Below are 24823 nucleotides of genomic sequence, written 5' to 3'. Positions count from 1 at the left end.
ATATAGAGTCATATCTTTGTTCTAGATATCGAGTTGTAATATTGAGTTGTAAGTAAATAAAAGTGTGATGATGGAGACTATGATTCCCCCACAAGTCGGGATGAGACTCCGAATGAAAAAAAAGAAAAAAAAGAAAAAGGGCAAAAAAACAAAAAAAATGAGAGAAAAAGAGAGAAGGGACAATGTTACTATCCTTTTACCACACTTGTGCTTCAGAGTAGCACCATGTTCTTCATATAGAGAGTCTCTTGAGTTATCACTTTCATATACTAGTGGGAATTTTCATTATAGAACTTGGCTTGTATATTCCGATGATGGGCTTCCTCAAATGCCCGAGGTCTTCATGAGCAAACAAGTTGGATGCACACCCACTTAGTTTCCAGTTTGAGCTTTCATACACTTATAGCTCTAGTGCATTCGTTGCATGGCAATCCCTACTCCTTGCATTGACATTAATTGATAGGCATCTCCATAGCCCATTGATTAGCCGCGTCGATGTGAGACTTTCTTCCTTTTTGTCTTCTCCACACAACCTCCATCATCATATTATATTCCACCCATAGTGCTATGTCCATGACTTGCGCTTGATAACCCACAAGTATAGGGGATCGCAACAGTTTTCGATAAGTAAGAGTGTCGAACCCAACGAAGAGCTAAAGGCAGAATAAATATTCCCTCAAGTGCTATCGACCACCGATACTTGGGGTGCCTCGGGCATCCCCAAGCTTGAGCTCTTGCCTCTCCTTCTTCTTCTCACATCGAGACCTTCTCGATCATCGAACACTTCATCCACACAAAACTTCAACAGAAAACTCGGTAAGATCCGTTAGTATAATAAAGCAAATCACTACTCTAAGTACTGTTGCAAACCAATTCATATTTTGTTTTTGCATTGTGTCTACTGTAGTATAACTTTTTCATGGCTTAATCCACTGATATAAATTGTTAGTTTCATCAAAACAAGCAAACTATGCATCAAAAACAGAATCTGTCTAAAACAGAACAGCTGTAATAATCTGAACATTCACCATAATCCTGATACTTGAAAAATTCTGCCAAAATTAGGAAAAATAAAAACATTGTATAGGAAGACAGTGCAAAAAGAATCAGAACCGTTTGATGTTCCAACTAAAAATGTAAAATCGCGCACTACCGCCAAAGTTTCTGTCCTGCACCGTACAAACCATCAAGCAAATGTAAACATCCTAAAGGCAAACCTTGGCACATTATTTTTATAATACAATAGAATTGTACAAGGGGATAATTATTTTTATTGAAAAGTTTCTATAATCAAGATTCACAAAGTTGTCGTGAGCATGAACAAAGTTAAAGGAGCTCTCCCACTTCAACAATGCTTGTCTTTCTCACTTTCACTTTCCTTTTTGAAAAAGTTTTGGGTTCCCCTCTTTATTTTTGTTGTTTTTAAACTATATCAAAGCACTCAACAGAAATAAATGACTCTCTAAAACTTCCGGGTTGTCTCCCTGGCAGCGCTTTCTTTAAAGCCATTAAGCTAGGCATATAGTGCTCAAGTAGTGAATCCACCCGGATCCCAAGGTATATCAAAGCCAATTTTAATTAACAATGATTTATAATTTAGTAGTGAGCACAAAGTAACATATATCATGTAATGACGAAGTCTAACTCTCTTCCTATGCATCGGCATGTCATAAAAGAACAATTCATGCACACATAGTAAAGGCCAATGCATAGTATAAACAGTTTCTTGCAATTTTATCGTATTGGGAACATAGAGAGGTAGAGATATAGTTCCTCTCTCATAATAATTGCAAGTAGGAGCAGCAAGCACATGCATAGTATATTCATCAAAATTATCATGTCTAGTAGTAAAAAGCAACCTATCAATATAATCCTTAATAAGGGAAAACTTCTCCGATATAGTGTAGTCGGGAGGATTCAAAAAGATAATAGGACTATCATGTGTGGGTGCAGTAGCAACAATTTCATGTTTAACATAAGGAACTATAACAAGTTCATCTCCATAAGCATAATTCATATTGGCATCTTGGCCACAAGCATAGCAAGCATCATCAAAAAGGGATATTTCAAGAGAATCAAAGGGATCATAACAATGATCATAGCAATCATCCTTCGGTAAGCACAAAGGGAAATTAAACAATGTATGAGTTGAATAGTTACTCTCATTAGAAGGTGGGCACGGGTAGCTAATCCGCTCTTCCTCTTGTTCTTCGCTCTCCTCCTCATCTTTTTCATCCAATGAGTTCACAGTTTCATCAATTTCTTCTTCCATAGACTCCTGGAAAATATTAGTCTCTTCTTGGACAGCGGGGTAGTCCTCAACTCATACATTGTTTAATTTCAATCAAAGAAGCAATTTCAATCAAAATTATTCAAAGAAGCAATTTCATAAGCACCCTTAAAAGCAGCAAATTATTCAATTTGTTGAACATCATAGTAACTATAAACACCCTTAGCATACGAAGATACGATTCCATTATCACTAAACTCACATTGATAGGGAAGGTGTTTCTTAGGGTTTTCAGACCAACAAGTAATATCATATATTTCGCATAAATTCCAAGCATAGCATTGCAAACGATGAATTTGACCCAGTAAAATTTCCCCTTTTTCAGATATTCGGTGTCGCACATAACAAGCATGCTCATCTAAAGATTTGCCCTCAACTAAGCTAGTTGGGTTTCAGCACGAGCACATAGGGATCAAAGATGATCCAAGTAATAAGCTTTACCAGTGTGATAGATTTTGAGTGGTTCTTCAACCATTGGTTTAGTAGGTACAACTAATTTTTTTGGTATTTTGTGTTCCATATCCATAAATAAAGATAAAGAACAACTAAGAACAGAAAATAAAAATTACTTTGTGATAAAGCAAATAAGCACACACGAGAATATTCACCCCACGCTATTTCTCCCGGGCAACGGCGCCAGAAAAAGGTCTTGATAACCCACAAGTATAGGGGATCGCAACAGTTTTCGATAAGTAAGAGTGTCGAACCCAACGAGGAGCTAAAGGCAGAACAAATATTCCCTCAAGTTCTATCGACCACCGATACAACTCTACGCACGCTTGATGTTCGCTTTACCTAGAACAAGTATGAAACTAAAAGTACTTTGTAGGTGTTGTTGGATAGGTTTGAAAGATAATAAAGAGCAAGTAAATAAAAGGTAGGGGTTGTTGTAAGTAAAGAAGCAATAAAGTAAATATAGAGAGTGTGGAAAAGTGGTGGTAGGAGTTGTGAAATTGCCCCTAAGCAATTGACTACTTTACTAAACCGATAGCAAGTATTATGTGGGAGAGGCCACTGCTAGCATGTCATCCCTGACTTGGAATTCTATGCACTTATGATTGGAACTATTAGCAAGCATCCGCAACTACTAACGTTCATTAAGGTAAAACCCAACCATAGCATTAAGATATATTGGTCCCCTTCAATCCCGTATGCATCAATTTCCATGCTAGGTTGAAGCTTCTGTCACTCTTGCCCTCCAATACATAGTCCTATCAACATACAACTAACCTTAGGGTGTGATCCACGCCGCGCTCATATGATGGGCACCAAAGGACATCAACATAACCACAAGCAAATTAAATCAATCATAGCAATTCATCAACCACCGATAGGATAACGAAAATCTACTCAAACATCATAGGATGGCAACACATCATTGGATAATAATATGAAGCATAAAGCGCCATGTTCAAGTAGAGGGTACAGCGGGTTGCGGGAGAGTGAACCGCTGTAGATAGAGGGGGAAGGTGATGGAGATGTTGGTGAAGGTGGCGGAGGTGTTGGTGTAGATCGCGGTGATGATGATGATGGCCACAGCAGTGTTCCGGCGCCACCGGAAGAGAAGGTGCCCCTTCGTCTTCTTCTTCCTTGACCTCCTCCCTAGATGGGAGAAGGGTTTCCCCTCTGGTCCTTGGCCTCCATGGCATGGGAGGGGCGAGATCCCCTCCGAGATTGGATTTGTCTCTCTGTCTCTCTCTGTCTGCGTTCTCCGATTCTGCCCTTTCACCGTTTCCTATATTCCTGGAGATCCATAACTCCGATTGGGCTGAAATTTTAGCACGATCTCTATCTGGATATTAGCTTTCTTGCGGCGAAAGAAGGGCATCAACCGCCTTACGGGGTGGCCACGAGGGTCAGGGGCGCGCCCCCTGCCTCGTGGCCCCCTCGGGCACCGTCTCGCGTGGATTTTTGTTCCCAAAAATTACATATTTCAAAAAAAATCTCCGTCAGTTTTTATCCCGTTTGGACTCCGTTTGATATGGATATTCTGCGAAACAAAAAACATGCAACAAATAGAAACTGGCACCGGGCACTGGATCAATATGTTAGTCCCAAAAATAGTATAAAAAGTTGCCAAAAGTATATGAAAGTTGTAGAATATTGGCATGGAACAATCAAAAATTATGGATACGACGGAGACGTATCAGCATCCCCAAGCTTAATTCCTGCTCATCCTCGAGTAGGTAAATGATAAAAAAGATAATTTTTCATGTGGAATGCTACCTAGCATAATGTTGATCATGTAATCTAATCATGGCATGAATATTCAGACACGAGTGATTCAAAGCAATAGTCTATCATTTGACATAAACACAATAATACTTCAGGCCTACTAATAAAGCAATCATGTCTTTTCAAAATAACATGGCCAAAGAAAGTTATCCCTATAAAATCATTTGGTATGGCTATGCTCCATCTTCACCACACAAAGTATTCAAATCATGCACAACCCCGATGACAAGCTGAGCAATTGGTTCATACTTTTTAACGCGCTTCAGCATTTTCAACCCTCACGCAATACATGAGCATGAGCCATGGATATAGCATTATAGGTGGAATAGAATGGTGGTTATGGAGAAGACAAAAAGGAGAAGATAGTCTCACATCAACTAGGCGTATCAACGGGCTATGGAGATGCCCATCAATAGATATCAAATGTGAGTGAGTAGGGATTGCCATGCAACGGATGCACTAAGAGCTATAAGTGTATGAAAGCTCAAACTGAAACTAAGTGGGTGTGCATCCAACTTGCTTGCTCATGAAGACCTCGGGCATTTGAGGAAGCCCATCATTGGAATATACAAGCCAAGTTCTATAATGAAAATTCCCACTAGTATATGAAAGTCATAACTCAAGAGACTCTCTATATGAAGAACATGGTGCTACTTTGAAGCACAAGTGTGGTAAAAGGATAATAAAATTGCCCCTTCTCTCTTTTTCTCTCATTCATTTTTTTGGTGGGCTTCTTTGGCCTCTTTTTTTATTTGGGATTCTTTGGCCTCTTTTATTTATTTTTAAAGTCCGGAGTCTCATCCCGACTTGTGGGGGAATCATAGTCTCCATCATCCTTTCCTCCCTGGGGCAATGCTCTAATAATGATGATCATCACACTTTTATTTACTTACAACTCAATATTACAACTCGATGCTAGAACAAAGATATGACTCTATATGAATACCTCCGGCGGTGCACCGGGATGTGCAATGATCTAGCGTAGCAATGACATCAAAAAACGGACAAGCCATGAAAATATCATGCTAGCTATCTTACGATCATGTAAAGCAATATGACAATGACTGCTCAAGTCATGTATATGATGATGATGGAAGTTGCATGGAAATATATCTCGGAATGGCTATGGAAATGCCATGATAGGTAGGTATGGTGGCTGTTTTGAGGAAGGTATATGGTGGGTTTATCGTACCGGCGAAAGTTGCGCGGTACTAGAGAGGCTAGCAATGGTGGAAGGGTGAGAGTGCGTATAATCCATGGACTCAACATTAGTCATAAAGAACTCACATACTTATTGCAAAAGTTTATTAGCCCTCGAAGCAAAGTACTACTATGCATGCCCCTAGGGGGATAGATTGGTAGGAAAAGACCATCGCTCGTCCCCGATCGCCACTCATAAGGAAGACAATCAATAAATACCTCATGCTCCGACTTTGTTACATAACGGTTCACCATACGTGCATGCTACGGGAATCACAAGCCTCAACACAAGTATTTCTACTAATCCACAACTACCCACTAGCATGAATCTAATATCAACATCTTTATATCGCAAAACTATTGCAAGGAATCAAACATATCATATTCAGTGATCTACAAGTTTTATGTAGGATTTTATGACTAACCATGTGAATGACCAATTCCTGTCATCTCTCTAAATAGATATAAGTGAAGCTAGAGAGTTTTAATTCTTTCTACAAAAGATATGCCCACGCTCTAACAAATCTAACTAAAGCAAAAGAGCATTCTACAAATGGCGGTTGTCTAAGTGAAGAGAAACAGGCAATCCAAACTTTAAGTGATATAAGTGAAGCACATGAAGCATTCTATAAAGCCATACTCAAAAGATACAAGTGAAGTGCAAAGAGCATTCTATAAATCAACCAAGGACTATCTCATACCAGCATGGTGCATAAAAGAAAAATGAAAACTAAATGCAAAAGACGCTCCAAGATTGCACATATCGCATGAACGAAACAAATCCGAAAACATACTAATACTTATTGAAGAAAGAGGGGATGCCTTCTGGGGCATCCCCAAGCTTAGACGCTTGAGTCTCCTTGAATATTTACTTGGGGTGCCTCGGGCATCCCCAAGCTTGAGCTCTTGCCTCTCTTCCTTCTTCTCACATCGAGACCTTCTCGATCATCAAACACTTCATCCACACAAAACTTCAACAGAAAACTCGGTAAGATTCGTTAGTATAATAAAGCAAATCACTACTCTAAGTACTGTGAACCAATTGCTCGGCTTGTCATCGGGGTGGTGCATGATTTGAATGCTTTCTGTGATGAAGATGGAGCATAGCCAGACTATATGATTTTGTAGGGATGAGCTTTCTTTGGCTATGTTATTTTGATAAGACATAATTGCTTGGTTAGTATGCTTGAAGTATTATTGTTTTAATGTCAAATGATAGACTATTGCTTTGAATCACTCGTGTCTTAATATTCATACCATGATTAGATTATGTGATCAAGGTTATGCTAGGTAGCATTCCACATCAAAAATTATCTTTTTTATCATTTACCTACTCGAGGACAAGCAGGAAATAAGCTTGGGGATGCTGATGCGTCTCCGTCGTATCTATAATTTTTGATTGTTCCATGCCAATATTCTACAACTTTTATATACTTTTGGCAACTTTTTATACTATTTTTGGGGACTAACATATTGATCCAGTGCCTAGTGCCAGTTCCTGTTTGTTGCATGTTTTTTGTTTCGCAGAAAGTCCATATCAAACAGAGTCCAAACGGAATAAAAACGGACAAAGAATATTTTTGGAATATTTGTGAAATATGGGAAAAGAATCAACGTGAGACGGTGCTCGAGGGGGCCACGAGGCAGGGGGCGCCCCTGACCCTCGTGGGCCCCCCGTAAGGCGGTTCCTGCTCTTCTTTGGCCGCAAGAAAGCTAATTTTCGAAAACAAATCAGGGCGAAGGTTTCAAAAAAAAATCGGAGTTACGGATCTCCGGATATATAAGAAACAGTGAAAGGGCAGAATCAGAAACACAGAAACAGAGAGAGACAGAGAGACAGATCCAATCTCGGAGGGGCTCTCGCCCGTCCCAGGCCAAGGACCAGAGGGGAAACCCTTCTCCCACCTAGGGAGAAGGTCAAGTAAGAAGAAGATGAAGGGGCCCCCTCTCCCTTTCTCTTCGGTGGCGCCGGAATGCTGCCGTGGCCATCATCATCACCGCAATCTACACCAACACCTCCACCATCTTCACCAACATCTCCATCACCTTCCCCCCTCTATCTACAGCGGTCCACTCTCCCGCAACCTGTTGTACCCTCTACTTGAACATGGTGCTTTATGCTTCATATTATTATCCAATGATGTGTTGCCATCCTATGATGTTTGAGTAGATTTTCGTTATCCTATCGATGGTTGATGAATTGCTATGATTGATTTAATTTGCTTGTGGTTATGGTGCTGTCATGTGGTGCCCATCATATGAGCGCGCGTGTGGATCACACCATAGGGTTAGTTGTATGTTGATAGGACTATGTATTGGAGGGCAAAAGTGACAGAAACTTTAACCTAGCATAGAAATTGATTCATACGGGATTGAAGGGGGGCCAATATATCTTAATGCTATAGTTGGGTTTTACCTTAATGAATGTTAGTAGTTGCAGATGCTTGCTAGTAGTTCCAATCATAAGTGCATAGAATTCCAAGTCAGGGATGACATGCTAGCAGTGGCCTCTCCCACAAAAAACTTGCTATCGGTCTAGTAGAGTAGTCAATTGCTTAGGGACAATTTCACAACGCCTACCACCACTTTTCCACGCTCGCTATATTTACTTTATTGCTTCTTTATCTAAACAACCCTAATTTTTATTTACGTACTCTGTATATTCTTGCAAACCTATCCAACAACACCTACAAAGTACTTCTAGTTTTATACTTGTTCTAGGTAAAGCGAATGTCAAGCGTGTGTAGAGTTGTATCGGTGGTCGATAGAACTTGAGGGAATATTTGTTCTACCTTTAGCTCCTCGTTGGGTTCGACACTCTTACTTATCGAAATAGGCTACAGTTGATCCTCTATACTTGTGGGTTATCAAAAGAACTTGGTAAATAATTATTTCTACTAGCATATCATATTTATTGATGTTTGCGTGAGTGAATATTTTGTCTGCATGTCTGTTTAACTAAAAGGATGCATGATAGGTCAAGAGACGAGAATGCTATCTCAGGATCAGAGAGCACACGCTTAAGTTCAGGAAAAAGAACTAGAGACACTTTGCATGTCTGCGCTTAAGCTACAGGAGTTCCCCCCGACATAATTAATTCAGGTGCTCCCCCGTGGATGTCCAGTTAGTGAGTGAGGGAGTCCTGGATTAGGGGGTGTCCGGATAGCCGGACTATACCTTCGGCCGGACTCCTGGACTATGAAGATACAAGATTGAAGACTTCGTCCCGTGTCCGGAAGGGACTTTCCTTGGCGTGGAAGGCAAGCTTGGCGATACGGATATGTATATCTCCTACCATTGTAACCGACTCTGTGTAACCCTAGCCCTCTCCGGTGTCTATATAAACCGGAGGGTTTTAGTTCGTAGGAACAACAATCATACCATAGGCTAGCTTCTAGGGTTCAGCCTCCTTGATCTCGTGGTAGATCTACTCTTGTACTACACATATCATCAATATTAATCAAGCAGGACGTAGGGTTTTACCTCCATCAAGAGGGCCCGAACCTGGGTAAAACATCGTGTCCCCTACCTCATGTTACCATCCGGCCTAGACGCACAGTTCGGGACCCCCTACCCGAGATCCGCCGGTTTTGACACCGACATTGGTGCTTTCATTGAGAGTTCCTCTGTGCCGTCGCCATCAGGAAGGATGTCTCATCCCGTCTTTAAAGACGGCACCGTTTCTAAGGGAGCTTTGGCTGTTGGCCAAACTCTCCGGCTAGGTGGTTTCCTTATGACCACCTGTTTGGCTGCTGCGACGATGATGACCTCTCGGGTCATCGAAAGAAATCTTCACGTCAGCTCGGAATTCGTCGAGCAGCTAGATCCAATGGAGCTCTCTTCCCTAAAAGAGCTCTTGGATCGCATCGCCGCCCTGGGAGTCGCTACGGATTACGACCAGATTGGGTCTAAACCCGATCTGAGAGAGATTAACTCTCCCCAGGTCACCCATCACGTTGCCGTGGTAGAGGGACAGTGCGGCGACCCTTCATCTATCTTAAGGACTAGCTATGTCCGGATTCCCTATCCCTCCAAGCCGGATACCCGTGGAGGGGAGGACATCACTCAAGACCTGAACTTAAAGTCAGGCGACGGGCTAGATTCATTGGACAGCATCCAAGAATCCAAACTTCCGAGTTCGGAAACTCCTTGGCCCCTGGGTCTCAGATTGGGTGAGGTTTCGGATTTGATTCCACCCACCCACCCATACATAAGCGATCTATCCCAAATTAGGCAAGAGTCCAAAGAAACAGTACATCACTACTGGGCTAGATTCCTCCTGGTTATGAACAAGATAAAGGACTGCCGCGAGGAAGACGCAATTTCATTCTTCTGCAATAATTGCATGGACAAGGGAATCCTCAACGCCATAAGTCGCTGTGATATTACACGCTTCGCTGACTTGGAGTCCATAGTACGAAAGTACTGTGCGATGGAAAGCGCCTGGAAAACCGAAATAAAATTTTGGGACAATCCGGCCCTGAATACAAACCCAGTCCAAAATAAAAGGGTGCATCATCGCCAGACACCCGGGTTCAATACCAAAAAGCAAAAGCCCTCCACAGGGCACGGAACTGTACTGGAAGGATGGCTTAATGGACCCTATAAAATTCATAGTACAGAGGGCGCCACACCAACTCACAGCCTTAGAGCATGTTGGATACTCCGGCAGGTGGGAAAAATTGGCGAAGATCTTCTAATTCCAGAAGCCACAGAAAGCCAGCCCAGAGAAACCAGTACAGTATTAATAGTCTTCGAGACTTTCGCATCAAATAATATGCGAAAAAGAACACTCCGCAGCCTTGCCGAAGTCTACCAAGTAGCAACAATAAACCCATGGAGTGACATGGCTATTACTTTTAACGCCAGTGATGAACCTAAACTCCGAACAGCCCGAGCACCAGCCGCATTGGTCCTCAGTCCAATAGTGGACGGCTTTCGTCTTACCAAGGTACTCATGGATGGCGGCAGCGGATTGAACCTCATTTATGAGGAAACCCTTCAAAAAATGGAAATAGACTGGAACCACATTGAGCGAAGCATCACAATCTTTAGAGGAATAATCCCCAGTCGGGAAGCGCACTGTACACGAAAAATCACACTAGATATGGTGTTCGGCACGCCGGATAATTACAGGTCCGAAGAGGTCACGTTCCAGGTGGCCCCGTTCAGTAGCGGATATCACGCTCTGCTAGGGCGGGAAGCGTTTACAGTCTTCCAAGCAATACCCCATTACAGGTACATGAAGCTGAAGATGCCTGGGCCTAATGGAATCATCACTCTCACTAGTGATCCGAACATAGCACTCTGCACCGAAAACAAGACAGCCGCACTAGCCCTCGAGGCACTATCCGAAGCCCTAGCGGCTGACGAACTGACTGCGCTGCGCTCCATGGTGAATAGGGATGATGTGATACTCGATAAAAGATCCAAGTCCACCTCCTTTAAACCGGCGGACAAAATAGTCAAATTCCAGGTCCATCCAACGGACCCCAATAAAACAGCTTCCATCGAGGCACAGTTAAACCCTGATGTAGACGCCGCACTGTGAGAGTTCCTACGTGAGAACTGGGACATTTTTGCCTGGCACCCTTCAGACATGCTAGGAATCCCACGCAGGCTGGCCGAACACAGCTTAAATATCGTAAAAGGATTCAAGCCAGTCAAACAGGCTCTTCGGCGTTTTTCCGAACCTAAGAGACATGCCATGGGAGAGGAACTAGCCAAGCTATTGGAGGCCGGATTCATCAAAGATATAAAACACCCGGACTGGCTAGCAAACCTGGTGATGGTACCAAAGAAGGACAAATCCTGGCGCCTGTGCATTGATTTCAAAGACCTTAACAAGGCTTGCCCAAAGGATCCCTTCCCTCTCCCCCGCATCGATCAAATTATCGATGCTACCGCAGGACACGATTCGTTGTGTTTCCTCGACGCATACTCCGGCTACCATCAAATAAAGATGGCAGAGTCAGACCAAGCCGCAACGGCATTCATCACACCATACGGCCCATTCTGCTTCAACACAATGCCCTTCGGGCTCAAAAACGCTGGCGCAACATATCAGCGCATGATTCAGACATGTCTAGCAAACCAGATCGGCAAAACAGTGGAGGCATACGTAGATGATGTGGTCGTTAAAACAAGACATGTCGAATCTCTAGTAGATGACTTGAGGCTGACATTCGATAACCTCCGAACATACGACATCAAGCTCAACCCGGAAAAATGCGTTTTCGGCGTTCCAGCCAGAAAGCTCTTGGCCTTCATTGTATCCGGTAGAGAAATTGAAGCAAATCCAGCCAAGATCCGAGCTCTGTCACAATTGGATATCCCGAAGGACCTCAAACAAATACAAAAATTAACCGGATGCGTGGCTGCTCTAAGCCGCTTTATCTCCCGCTTAGGAGAAAAGGCCCTACCCCTTTACCGCCTCCTTCGGCGCACCGAACACTTCGAGTGGACGGATGCAGCCACGGCCGGACTCGACGAAATAAAAGCCATCTTGGCAACAAACCCAGTCCTGGCCGCGCCAAAAATTGGTGAACCAATGCTATTATATATTGCAGCAACCCATCAGGTCGTAAGCGCAGTGCTCGTCGTCGAACGAGAAACGGACGGACACAAATTCCCCCTTAAAAAGCCGGTCTACTATGTGTCCACTGTCCTTACTCCGTGCAAGTCACGGTACCCGCATTATCAAAAGATTGCGTACGCGGTATTTATGGCATCCCGGAAGCTGTGACACTACTTTCAAGAGTGTTCAATAACAGTAGCCTCGGAAGTGCCACTTAACGATATTATAAACAACCGCGACGCGACGGGCTGGATTCCAAAATGGGCCATTGAGCTCCTCCCGTTCGACATAACTTACAAGCCACGGCGAGCTATCAAGTCGCAAGTTTTGGTCGACTTCGTCGCAGAATGGACGGAGGCCGAACTCCTTAAAGAGTACGGCACATATTCAAACTGGGTCATGCACTTCGACGGCTCCAAAATGTTGGTCGGTCTAGGGGCTGGCGTTGTTTTGACGTCCCCCACAGGAGACACAGTTTAATATGTACTCCAGATAATGTACACAGACTCCAACAACACAGCCGAATATGAGGCCCTTTTACATGGTCTCCGGATGGCAGTATCCATGGGCATTCAATGCCTAGAGGTGCGCGGGGACTCGAACCTCGCAATATCCCAAATAAATGGAGACTTTGATGCCAAGGATCCAAAAATGGCAGCTTATCGCAACGCCGTCCTAAAAATGTCAGCTCAGTTCGAAGGGCTCAAATTTCACCATATAGCCCGGGAAAATAATCAGGCAGCACATGTCCTGGCACGCATCGGCGCAAAACGCGATGTAGTCCCCCCCAACATCTTCCTGGAAAGGCTGTTCAAGCCATCCGTAGTATGGGAAGGGGAACCCGGCAATAACAGCCCGGACCTAACCGCACTGCCCGACACCGAACACTCTGACATAATTGGAGGCTCTGCCAATGAAATAACACCTTCAGCCCACGTAATAATCGTCGTCATCACCCCGTGGACAGAACCATTCCTCGCCTACCTTACTAGGCAGGAACTCCCCGAGGACCAAAATGAGGCACGCTGCATAGTGCGGCGATCTAAAGCCTATAAAGTCCATGAGGGAGAGCTTTATAAGAAAAGCACTACCGGAGTCCTTCAAAGGTGCATCTCCGAAGAGGAAGGGCGGAACCTCCTGGCTGAAATTCATGCCGGACTCGGCGGTCATCACACTGCAGCTCGGTCCCTTGTAAGCAAGGCCTTCCGTACAGGCTTTTATTGACCGACGGCCCGGGCAGACGCCCAGGACTTAGTCCAACGATGCGCCGGTTGCCAGCTTTTTGCAAACCAAAGCCATATGCCACCCACCGCCCTCCAATCTATCCCCATCACTTGGCCCTTCGCGGTCTGGGGGCTTGACATGGTTGGACCCCTTAAAGGTGGAACCCACAAGAAAAAATACTTACTGGTCATGGTGGATAAGTTCACCAAATGGATAGAAGCCAAGACTGTTAAGACGGCCGAATCCGGACCGGTGATAGAGTTTATATCCGGGGTTGTACACCGTTACGGCATCCCCCACAGCATCATCACTGATAACAGCACGAACTTTACGGCCGACGAGGTAAAACTCTGGTGCAAAAACATGGGCATCAAGCTCGATTATGCTTCCGTCTATCACCCACAAACTAACGGCCAGGTCGAGCGTGCAAATGGTCTTATCATGAGCGGCATCAAATCCAGATTAGTGCGGTCCCTTAAGGAATCTAACACGCACTGGGTAGAGGACCTCGACTCCGTACTCTGGGGGCTGCGGACCACGCCGAATCGTACCACCGGATACACACCATTCTTCATGGTGTACGGCGCAGAGGCAGTTTTGCCCTGCGACATAATTCATGACTCACCTCGAGTGCGCATGTACGAAGAAAGAGAAGCCGAGCTCGATCGTCAGGACAGTTTGGACGCCTTGGAGGAAGAGCGTGACGTGGCAAAAGCCCGTTCTGCATTCTATCAACAGCAGGCTCGAAGATACCAAAGCAGAGAAGTACGGGCCAAAAATTACAATGTTGGCGAATTAGTTCTACGTCTGTCGGACAAGAAAAAGGACAAACTCAAGCCCAAGTGGGAAGGTCCCTTCATAATCGACCAAGTCCTGGCTGGTGGAGCGTACCGCTTGCGAGATGCATCGGATAACCGACTCGAGCCGAACCCATGGAACGCAGCACGTCTACGATGATTCTATGCCTAGCGCCGGACTCTATGTTCGTCTCCTTCCTCTGTCCATTTTTTATATACTTTTTGTCTTACATTTCTCTCCTTCTCCCCTCCCTCTCTCTTATAGCCTTTAAAGGCTCATAAAGTGACGCGCTATCCGCGCTCATTAAACCTGGGGGCTTCTTTAAACAGAAGCTTATTTATACGGGCTTCATGCCCAACACATGTGTCACACTTCCGCATGTACCTTTTATTCGCCATTATATGCATCGATATGACTTAAGTTTTGGCCAAGCTGGGTTGCCTGGCTCCTGTGTTTACCCCTACGTTCCCGATTGTTCGGCTAGGTGGTAAAGGGAGCACCTCTGCGATTGTTACTGCCGGGTCAGCCGGATGTGTACCTCAGACTGGGTGAAGCCGAAAGCTAGCATTCTTAAGGGAATATTCGGTCGGTGAACTAAAGATGATCCTTTTTTTATCTATACGCCCCCAGATGTTTTTCCTGCGTCTCTTTTCGCAGAATGGACATGCACTTTAGGGCATGCCTCCCAGGGAAAGGAACCCCTAACGGAACTATTCTCCCTGGAAGATGTTTCTTACTAACCATGTGATATAACATAACTAGTTGGGCACTTGTCTGTTCAAGCACTAATGACCCCTACGCCTGGTCTCCATGCATACCCCAGTTCTTATATAACCGCGAGGGTATTCGGACACACTTCGGACCGTCATGTCTCGAGGTTGAAGCGAAAAGGTCGGCCATGATAAACGATCTACAATCCGACTAGAAGGCATTACACATGTCAATTAAAATTACATAGTCAATCTGACTAATTGTATTCCTCTTCGATACCATCTAACAGGCTATCTAGTTTACAGCCCTGTTGGGAATACTTTGCGGCCAACTCTACTTGGACGTATACTAAGCTCACACGGATCTCCTTCCCATCGGGCCCCACGGGTCCGACCTCAGCCATGTGGTTTGGGTCAGCCTTCGTGTACCGCGTCTTCACCATGGCCCGGGCCTCCCTGGTGCCTTGACGGCAGGCCGACATATTCCACAATCGGAAGCGCCGCCACGCTCCCTTCAGCTTCTCTACAAGCTCTCCAAGGCCATCGGGCATGGAGACGGATGGCCACAAGGCCTGGGCGACGCCTTGCATCACCTGCCAAACTCGCCCGTGCAGTTGTGAGAGCTCGGGAAGAAGGTCACCCGTAGAACCGGGCATTTCCTCTGCAGGACGACCTGTTAGCATACCTACAGACATTACTCTGTTAGTAAACTTCCTCGCCGAACTCTTTTTTTAATTTCGTTTAAGCACTTACTAAATATGCCGCGTCGAACCCGTTGATTCTCCTTAACGGAGTCCAACAGCTGGGCACGGACATCCTTCAGTTCAATGCCCAGCTTGGTGTTGGCATCTTGGAGATCGTTCTTCTCCCGCCTCACCTTTGTCAGCACGCACTCACCAGCCTTCAGCTGGCGTAGGAGTTGTTGCTCTTCCGGATTTAATCCGGCGCCATCTGCAATTTCATTTGTCAGATTTGCACACCCACCGCACTTCGCAAAATACTTATCTTTCGAAGCATATATTACCAGAGGGGGTCTCCTTGGGCTCCCCTGCCGCGGCTAGTGCGGCCTCAAGTTGGGTTTGCACTCTTCCAGCTCCTGGGACAGTAGGGTATTCTTTTCTGTAAGAACCTGCATAACAAATGATCCTTAAATCAGTTATTCTAACTGTTTCAAGTCTCGAGGGCTACTGGTATATATATAATTACCAAAATTTTCTTACCCGTATGTCTTTTGCATATTGCTCCGTGGCTCTGGCTAGACCATTTTGAGCGGCACGGAGGTACGCATCTCCCGAATTGAAGGCATCCAATGCCTCTTGGGAGAAACAAGCGTCGCGAAGAACTGTCCGGCGACGCCTGTGGTTCATGGCACTCTCCACCTCGGAGTTGGTGGCAGACAGCCTGTCCGCGTCCTTTGTCGGAGGAGCGTCCGGTGCGCACCTTGTGTTCGCCTCCGCTTCCGGACCAGGCTTTGGAGCCTGGCTGGTGGAGGTGCGATTGGCAACCTCTCCGGATATAGTCCGGCGAGGTCTCTTCGTCCTGAAGAAAGCACGAGCATTAGTATGCCTTAAAGGAATAACACCTGGGAATAAGATGGCGTGCTATACCTTTGCGCCGGCGTCTCAGTCCGGACCGCACTTCTTTTCAGCCCGCGGGGCCTTGCCGCCCCTCGTTGGCTAGTCGCCGCAGGCTCGGCCTCCCGTCTCAAGGACCTCCCCTGCAAAACATGGTTGTCATACGGCAATCGAAAACACGAGAGGATAGATCCCTTTTCAAAGTGTTGGGACTTCGGTCTCAGTTACCTATGAGGCTGGGAGTAGCCCTGGGTAATCGGCCGTAATGGCCACCAAGGCGTTGTCCTTGCTCAATTGATGAAACACCCCATCAATCAGCTCCACAGATAAGTCCGGATCCTCTTGAGAGGCCGGGTCGAGGGACCGTCCCGGATCCTCGGGTTGTGGAGGAGGGTTGTTTATTTCTTTAACAGCCTGGCGCAGTTCCTGCGTTGAAGTCGTTAGACTGAATATTTAACAATGGGAATATAAAACGGATGGGCAAGTAAAAGTGTCCACTTACCCAACTTGGGGGATTGTACATAGAAAATCCACCCTGTGGGTTGACGCGGAGAAATTCCTCCTCTTCTCCCTTGTACAAAGCGGATAAGGTCTTTATTAGAGCGGCAGCCGAATCCGGCCCCTTACGGCCGTGGCGGGTGGCGTCGTCCTCCCCGTTGAAGTCCCACATGGGGCGGCTTCTATACTGAAGCGGCTGCACCCCTCGCATGATGCATGCGGCCATGACCCCGATCATGGTCAGTAAGGAATGAGCTAACAATCTTATCCGGCCCATCAGGTAAAGAACGTCCCTGTCACTTTCCCTCTGAGGGCTCCGTGGATGCCAGCTTAGGCGCTTCTTTAGGGGAGCACTGTCGAACTCAGAGAGGCCGATCCGGACAGGATCCGGCAGCGGGACGTCCTCTATATGAAACCATTCCGAAGGCCAGTCCTCGGACGCCTTCTTTGGGGTTCCGGATAGATATCCGGTCCCGGCGATGCGCCACACTTCGGCTCCGCCCACTTCATATATTGACCCCTTCTTAGAACGGGGCACGAGGCAGAATAGCCTTTTCCACAGCGCGAAATGAGCCTCGCATCCCAAAAACAGCTCTCAAAGGGCTACGAAGCCTGCGATATGCAATATGGAGGCAGGCGTGAGGTTGTGCAGCTGGAGGCCATAGAACTCCAGGAGCCCCCGGAGAAACGGATGAATTGGAAATCTGAGCCCTCTTATTAAGTAAGGGACAAGGCATACCCGCTCTCCTTTGGAGGGATTGGGGGTGCTTTCCGCTTGCTCTCCGCCATTATAGGTGGCAAGTCCGGCTCGAACCGGGACCATATAGGCCGAGGGGAGAAATCCCTTGGTCTGGAGCGTCACTAGCTCGCTGTGCGGGATGGAGCACCTCTTCCAATCTCCAGGCTGAGGGCTGGAAGGGCGAGAGGAGGAGCTGCGGCGACCGGCCATGATAGAATGGACCTCTGTCGGATATGCTCTGATGAATACTCGCGGAGGGGAGAAGGTGTGGTTTGGATCTAAATCCTCGTCCCCTTAAATAGGCGGCTCATTCACGCGGCTAGGGGTGTAAATATAAAAAAACACCCTGACTTTTCGTATTCGTTTGACACGTGGAATACGGCCATTATTGGGCGTAGAAGCCAAGGAGCACTATATTTACAAGAAACCAGACACTATTCAACAGGTACACGTAATTTGGAGGAGAACCCGCCTTGCAATGCCGAAGACAATTTGCGCGCCGGACTTGTCGTCATTGAAGCCTGGTTCGGGGGTTACTGAGCGATTCCTGGATTAGAGGGTATCCAGATAGCCGGACTATACCTTCGGCCGGACTCCTGGACTATGAAGATACAAGATTGAAGACTTCGTCCCGTGTCCGGAAGGGACTTTCCTTGGCGTGGAAGGCAAGCTTGGCGATACGGATATGTAGATCTCCTACCATTGTAACCGACTCTGTGAAACCCTAGCCCTCTCCGATGTCTATATAAACCGGAGGGTTTTAGTCCGTAGGAACAACAATCATACCATAGGCTAGCTTTCTAGCTTCTAGTGTATATATGATAGTGTCAGGGAAGGATATATATGCATCATGAATCAGGTTCAGGTCATTTAACCCTTGCAGGTCGTCACAAATGAAAACCTGTCATATACATATTCAGTAAACTTTGTATAGAGTTGCATAGTTAGCTACACAAGCTCATTTCCTAGAACGCTACCTGCTAGAGAAAATCCTGCTCTATGAATTAAAATGCCACCATGGATAAATCTAGCTGCAGATAGGAAAGAAGAATTAGAAGTTCGATAAAAGGATAGGGGATCAGAAGCACCAAAGTAGTGCAGGAATAAATCTTTGGTCAAGTGGGTCATACTGTAATCTTCTATATCTAAATAGCTAGCCCCCACTAATTATTTCTCTCAACATGCAAGCATGGCACATCATCCCGTAGCATGCATGAGAAAAGGCCCATCTCCACTATCATATGTCTCCCAACATGCAAGCATGTCACCTCATCATTAAACATGCATGAAAAAAAGACTCATCTCAACATGCAAACATCCAAGAGAATTTTCATTCTACTATGCTATTTAGATGTAATTAAAAAAAGTACAATTATATAGTAATCAAACATAATAAATTATATGTATTTTCAGTTTTAGCTTTTTATATTATTACTTCAGTTATTCATTATTCATACAACGAATCACATTGAAATATGTTGCAAAATATTCCCGCAACAACGTGCGGGGTATCATCTAGTCTATTCGAGTGTGTGAGACAACAATTAGGAGCTGTCTATTTTATCATGCTAAAACAGCATTGTAGCAGTTACAAAACCATTCAGTGTGGGATTATGCTCATGTCGGATTATGAAAGATGATTAGGGGGAAGTGGTCAGATTGCAATTCTGACAATAACAGAGGAAGAAATATCATGGTAAGTGTACATGGTAGCAGCAAAGTACATAATGTCAGTGGAGGATATATATGTGCAACATGAATCAGGTTCAGGCCATTTAACCTTTGCAGGTCGTCGCAAATGGAAACCTGTCATATACACATTCAGTAAAGTTTGTATAGGGTTGTATAGTTAGCTACACAAGCTTGTTCATGTAGGAAATTGTTTTTAGAACACTACCTTCTAGCTTATACACTTGATTATTGATTGAAGAAATAAGCAAGCACGTCTCTGAAAAATCTAGAGGATTTGCTAAAGAATTATTTCTGCTAGCATATCATATTTATTGATGTTTTCCTGAGTGAATATTTTGTTTGCATGTCTGTTTAACTAAAAGGGTGCATGATAGGGCAAGAGACGACAATGCTATCTCAGGATCAGAGAGCACATGCTTAAGTTCAGGAAAAAGAACTAGAGACAGTTTGCATGTCTGCGCTTAAGCTACAGGAGTTCCCACCGACATAATTAATTCAGGTGCTCCTCCGTGGATGTCCAGTTAGTGAGTGCGGGTTGATTTCAAGGAAAGGCGGAGGCTATTTGCAAAAACGCGCGCTGACCGGCTCGGGCCCGAGGAGTCCATTTGTCGTGCTGTGATTGGTCCAGGACCAAAGTTGCACATCTGATGCAAGTTGTGGGACTGTATAGGATCATTTTGCAAATTCTAGGATGAAATCATCAGATTCTAAACAAGTTCTAGGACCCTCAATGCTTTTAACTCAAAAATCAAATAGTAGGAGAAAGATGACGTACGCCTCCCACTGCGCTCAACTATTTCCAAGTCAAGCTGCCGGATCGCAGGAAAGATTTGATAAGGTAGACATGGTCAGATAAGAGACGTACGGGACTGTAAGCTGCCGGATCACAGGAAAGATTTGATCAGCCTACGTATCATGACACTTGTCTCCGGCGTTCTAGATCGTCGGCCGCTCCATCACGAATCGAATATTCCCAGCGAATCCCGGCCGACTGTCAGTGGGGCCAGTCCAGTGCTCGCCTATACTTAGCCGTCTCCTCCTCACCGTCTTCCTCTTCTCAGGCCAAGAATAACCCATCCATTGGTTCTCCCCTGTTTCTCTCCGATGGCCACGGCGACGGCGGCGGCGGAAGGCCTTGGGCGCCAGAGAGCGAGCCCGGACCACCTCCCCGTGCCTCCCCGCCCCCGCTCCCGGTATCGGCATCGCGCGGCAGGCCGACCACATCCCGTGGCCGCGGGCACGCCGCCTCGCCCCGCCCCCGGGCTCCGGCATGCTCAGGCGGACCGCCGTGCCGTTCTTCCTCACCACCCCCGCGCTCGTCCGGCACGTCCCTACAACGGCGGCCCGTTTGCCGCCCTCCTCTACCTGTGCGCCGCGCTCGGAGTTGCCGTGGATTCGTGCGGCTCGCTGCGGGACTACGGAGGCCTCGCCGCGGTCCTCGCCGCTCTTATCATCGTCCTTGTGCTGAGGCATCCGCCCCGATTGGCCCATCAGGACGACCCTGATGGACCCCGCCAGATCCCTGCGGCTCCGCCTCCGCGGATTCAACCGGAGCAGCCACGCCTCGCTCCCACACTCTCCATCACCGGGGGCATACTGGACGCTGCCCAGGTTGCTGCTGCCATCCGCAGTTTCATGGCAGACAGCACCCCTCCGATCCCCGCCGTCAGTCCACCCCAAGCTGACTCCTCCGACTCCGACGGGGGCGGGTCAAGCACCAACGGCGACGAGACCAATAACTTGTGGTATACTCCCGTCCACCTCCTCGAAGCAGGGGACGTCTGTCTCATCCTCCCCGACTTCATCCAGCAGCTCCAAGACATGGATTCAGGGTTAACCCAAGCTGAATTCCTTGAATTGCTTCAGAGAGCGTTCAGAGCTGCCAACAACTCTGATGGATTCCACAGGTAATTAATTCGTCAAGTACCAGTTGATTTGATTCGGCACAGTTTTTGTTCTTCATATCCTAGTAGAGAAAAAAAAGTCAAACTTTTCTACTCCGAGTCTCCGACCTTTGTAATACTAGTAGTACTTCACTTACTACTTAAGTAAATGTATTCTCTGCCTTGTATTTTTTCTTACCCAAGTGGGGTAAAGTAAGATGGATCCAATGTTTCAAAGAATTGAGAGCAACCTGTTTGAGTTCAAGTTTTAGATTTTGGGTTTAACAGTGGAGCTTTTCTCCTATATATAACCCTAGTGTGCCCTGCTTTTTACTACATGATGCTTTTGCTTCAGTTATCTTTACATATACTGGCATGAGAACATCTGTCATTGAATTATTATATGTTTTGTCTTTACATTATGGCATTATGTGGTTTCATGGATAGCATCATGCGACGTGTAGAACAACAATGATGTTCTTGGTATAGATAAGATTGACTTTGGTGCTTTATAATTGACATATGACGCTCTCTGAAACTATGTACGCACTTTGCATTACATTCTGAAGTTTGATCTTGTATTCTTGTCCTTGAAACAGATTGTCTGACATAGTTGAGGAGAACCGTTGGATTATCAATGACGCTCCTCTTGTGTTGACAGACAGATCGACTGGGACTTCTGTCATGAAGATGAAAATTACTGCAAAACTTATTCAGCTGATCTGGCTTGAATTAGATGGGCAGAATTGGAAGTCATGCCAGGAAGTCAAAAAGGAATGCTGCTTTCGAGAGGTTGCCGGGCAATCTGTAGAAGAGCTCCTTGATGTTGCACTTTCATTCAGCACCGCAAGGTGGTCTGCTGATCATGCATCGCAAATGCCAACCATCTTTGATGCACTTGTCGATGTCCTATATACCATAAGGGAATTGACTTTCAGCAGTACTGAGTTCATGCATGATGTGGTTGCTCATGTTTTTCGCAAGATGGTGGTTGATTTGAGAGGAATGCTTGAGGGGACTACCAGTGACATGCATCGCATCAGAGAATGTGCCATCCATCCAGCAACCGTTCTTCTTGTACGATACCTGGAATTTTTCTATCGCAGCGGGGACATGATGCAGTTTGTACTTGGCACTGGGGATTGGACTATTGAGCTTAGAATGATCTATGCTTGGGCCTCCAAGCTCAGTGAAGATGCAAAAGCAATGTTCCCAGCAAAGGGTCAAAGGTACATATACATCTTGAATAATATGGATTTTGTTTATCAACTGAAGTATCATCCCGGAGGATGCCTTTCCAGTGAAGAACTGCAGAGGGGTCTCTGTTCGCTGATCCATCAGCACATACAGAGCTACCTTGACGAATGTTGGGTCCCGCTTGTGGGATATTTGGGTGTTGATTCTCTGAAGAGATTTCTTGAAGAGTTCTTTACCATATGTGATAGCCAGATGACATGGAAAGTTCGTACTGTGCTCAAGGTGACACTCCGTCGGGAGATTGTGGGGTTGATTGTTCCAAATTATGAGAACTTCTTACAGAAAAAGTCCAGTTCGCACCGGACTTCCTGGTTGAAGGCCAGATCTGGGAAACCAATGTATACTGCTGTGTGGTTGGAAGAGAAGATAGGTGAATTCTTTGAGAGATAACAGCCTGCTAGTAATGATGAAAGGGCACCACACTTGTACAGGGTCGGCGCATTTGTCGTACTACCACATTAGCATTAGTGAAGAGCAGTTTGTGGTGATCCGGCCGTGTTACCAAAAGGGTTCAGTCTGTGTAATAATTTTTTCAGGTCATAAGCCTGCTTGCAGTATTAGCAAGATTCAGAGCTGGTTGGTGTATAGTGTTTGTTCAGTGTATGTTTATACTGTAGGGAAATGCAATGTTTTGTTCGTCTTCCATGTACAGTCTTACCCCATATATATGTGACCAAGTTCGACAAGTTACAATGCGAAGCGAAATTCCTCGCGCGCGCACACAAACACACAATTCTTTGTCTTTCTTCTTTTTACCCAGAAAAAGAGTGCAGAGTTTTTCCAAACCAGCCAATTTCATTAAAATCAAACAGTATTACAAATGGTATTTACAGAGATGGAGTAGAATCAACATAACTACTCCCTCTTGTAAACTAATATAAGAGGGAGTACATAAGACTTCCGCGGACTTTGAGAAAGGGTTTACTGAAAGGTAAAAAAAAGTCATCAGCACAAGCACAACGGTTGGGCTGGAGCTAGCTAGCGTAAGAGACAGCAAATTCCACACGATGGTTACAGATTAATGTGGCTTTGTCGGGATAGATGTCACGCTAGCCCAAAGGGGAAAGTGCGACCGTTGAATTTGAAAAGACAAAAAAGGAAAACGAAAGAAAGCTGCTGCCTGGATGCCGTCCATGTGACCACGACACTTGTTCAAAGCCAGCGTCTTGTTTTGCTTCCCACACGCAGACAGTCGCAGCACGTCCGCACGTTGAAAGCAATAGCTCGTCTACTTGGATTTTCCTCTTACAAAAATCTAGCTACCTTAAAGTTTAACTGAAATTTCCGTTGAAAGCAATGCTCCTCCAGATTTTTGTAAGGCCCGTTGGAAATTTCACCTTTAAATTGGACACCCCAAATATACGTGTCCGTAGACAGCTTTTTTTTTAGAGGAGCCGGCTATTCAACCGGGTGCATCAAGAAAAACAGACACACCATTTTCATTAATATTACTCCCTTCATTTTTTATATACTACCTCCGTTTCAGTTTACAAGTCCTGTGCGTATACCTAGGTTGCCAATTTTATCACCCTAATATAAACTATATAACACAAAAATTATACCTTTTGAAAGTAGAAACTCCGAAGGTTATGTTGGTATATTTTTTATAGTATATGATTTGTATTAGTTGGTCAAATTGACGACCTAGGGGTACGCGCACAACCTAGGAGGGGGCGCCTAGAAAACTGAGTGGAGTGTCATTATAAATGCATGCATGCAAGTACTAAACATATTGCTAGTACAAGGAAATATCATTCACTTTGTTTCGATTACTGCTGGTGGCCTTATATAGATATAAAATGTATTTTTTATAGTGACATTGTATAAGCAAATAGAGGGATTACTTTTTTTCTACATAGAAAAGGTAACCGGCTCTAGTGTATTCTTTGTCTCAGACGTCTCCTCCCATTGAACAAACTGTTAAACTATAGATGGGCTTTGGCCCATAATAAACAATAATTCATGTTAATCTCTAAGGCCCGTATATGTGTATGGCAGGTGGTGAAAAGTTTAGTACCACCTCATAAGTTGAGGAGTAGAGTCCCTTTTATAAGAGTTGCTCTACCACATGCCCTTGGAAGCTTGAGAAGAGGAGTGATACACGTGCACGCTCCTCCTCATCCGCTGCCAACCACGTCATGCCACC

General features: G+C 45.4%; 1 protein-coding gene across 1 annotated transcript; it reads left to right on the top strand.

Moving 5' to 3' along the window:
- The first annotated feature begins 20624 nt into the window (after positions 1 to 20624).
- LOC119352792 lies at positions 20625 to 23326 on the top strand. Its single transcript, XM_037619377.1, has 2 exons — positions 20625 to 21444; positions 22020 to 23326. The coding sequence occupies exons 1-2, from the start codon at positions 20642 to 20644 to the stop codon at positions 23065 to 23067; spliced, it is 1851 nt and encodes a 616-aa protein (XP_037475274.1). The 5' UTR covers positions 20625 to 20641; the 3' UTR covers positions 23068 to 23326.
- Positions 23327 to 24823: the final 1497 nt, after the last annotated feature.

Source organism: Triticum dicoccoides, chromosome 2A, assembly GCF_002162155.2.
Source record: "Triticum dicoccoides isolate Atlit2015 ecotype Zavitan chromosome 2A, WEW_v2.0, whole genome shotgun sequence".
Taxonomy (NCBI): Eukaryota; Viridiplantae; Streptophyta; class Magnoliopsida; order Poales; family Poaceae; genus Triticum; species Triticum dicoccoides.
The sequence above is the reverse complement of the archived record's forward strand: the minus strand, read 5'-3'. Positions and strand labels throughout refer to the sequence as shown.